The 1,667-nt window shown below is 32.9% G+C and overlaps 1 protein-coding gene across 1 annotated transcript in view; it reads left to right on the top strand.

Moving 5' to 3' along the window:
- LOC105535552 (ankyrin repeat domain-containing protein 30B-like) overlaps window positions 1-1,667 on the top strand; it is a 38,289-nt gene that overhangs the window by 31,163 nt on the left and 5,459 nt on the right. The window contains 2 exon segments of the mRNA XM_011974663.1: window positions 56-83; window positions 867-940. Of these exon segments, the coding sequence (XP_011830053.1) occupies window positions 56-83; window positions 867-940 (102 nt within the window).

Genomic DNA, 1,667 nt, shown 5'->3' on the forward strand with positions numbered 1-1,667 from the left:
ATTTCTCTTCTTTCAAAAGCAAATAGGAGACCTATCACTGAATTCTTTTTCTCAGCAAGGAACATCCCTGAGAAAGAGAATGCGTCCCTGAGGGGAGGCCTCTAAAATGGCCACTTTGTGGGCGGCTGTCTTTTATGGTCATAGACAAAGGGATGAAATAAGTCCTGGTCTCCCATAGCGCTCCCAGGCTTATTAGGACAAGGGAATTCCCACCTAATAAATTTTGGTCAGACCAATTGTCTCCTCTCAAATGCTGTCTCCTGATAAGATATTATCAATGACAATGTGTACCCGAAACTTCATTAGCAATTTTAATTTCAGCCCGTCCTGTGATCTCACTCTACCTCCATTTGCTTTGTGATATTTTATTACCGTGTGAAGCATGTGATCTTTGTGACCCACACCCTATTTGTACACTCCCTCCCCTTTTGAAAATCGCTAAGAAGAACTTGCTGGTTTTACAGCTCAGGGAGCGTCATGGAACCTGCTGACATGTGATGCCTCCCCCAGACACCCAGCTTTAAAATTTCTCTCTTTGTACTCTTTCCCTTTATTTCTCAGACCAACTGACAGGGAAATAGAAAAGAACCCATGTGAATTATCAGGGGTGAGTTTCCCCCAGTAGTTCAGTGTATAAGTGATTGTTAAAATATGCAGCCCTTTATATCCCAAAAGTACTAATATATTTTATTTCTATCTCCTCCTTGAGACAGATTCAACTAGCCTATCAAAAAGCTTGGATGCAGTTCCTTCTTGTAAAAGAGCAAGGGAACTTAAAAAAGATCACTGTGAAAAACTTACAGCAGAAATTGAACAAATGAAAAACAAGTTTTGTGTACTAAAAAACGAACTATCAGAACCAAAAGAAATAAACTCACAGTTAGAGAATCAAACAGTTAAATTGGAACAAGAGCTCCGCAGTGTGAGGTATGACATCCTAGTTTTAAATGAATATTTCAACTATTTATACTAAAATTATGTAGGATACTTTTTGTAATAGCTGACTTACCTTCTGAGGTTTAACTGGAGAAAAAAATCTCTGTCTTGTAGAGTGTCAAATTCTTTTAAATAATACAAGTTCTTAAATGTGAATATTTCTGCTGGTAATTAAATGCATATTTATTTAAATCACAATTTTAATGGTTATATAGAAGGCCATAATTTAGAAATCCTTACTTAACTTAGTTAACAAATTAATTTTTTTGATTTTAAAATTTCTGTATTATAAGTGATGCAAGGCATAACTGCATGCAAATATTTTTCTACCTTTCTAATTATTGACTTAGAATAAATTCTTCAATATAAAAATATTTGGCTAAATTATAAGAAGTTTTTAAGAAGTTATTTGTTCATTGCTTCTAAATTATTCTCAAGAAAATTTATATTCATTTACAGCTCAACAGAGTGTGAAATGGCCATTCTTTTCTCCCCCAAAATCAATTTCTTTTAATTATACACGTTTCATGTGCATGGAATGTAGAGAAAATACAGAATAATTTATTAGTTTATTCAACATCTCTTGCTCTCCTACATAAATAAAATTAATTCAGAGGTCTATGTTAAATGCATATTATTTTTATTCTTTAAGTATTATATTCTGTCTTGTGATAAAAGAGATTTAAAATTTGTTGATAAAATATATAATAATCAACAAGATACATTTAAAG

The sequence above is a fragment of the Mandrillus leucophaeus genome, unplaced genomic scaffold (genome assembly GCF_000951045.1).
Source record: "Mandrillus leucophaeus isolate KB7577 unplaced genomic scaffold, Mleu.le_1.0 Scaffold1478, whole genome shotgun sequence".
Taxonomy (NCBI): Eukaryota; Metazoa; Chordata; class Mammalia; order Primates; family Cercopithecidae; genus Mandrillus; species Mandrillus leucophaeus.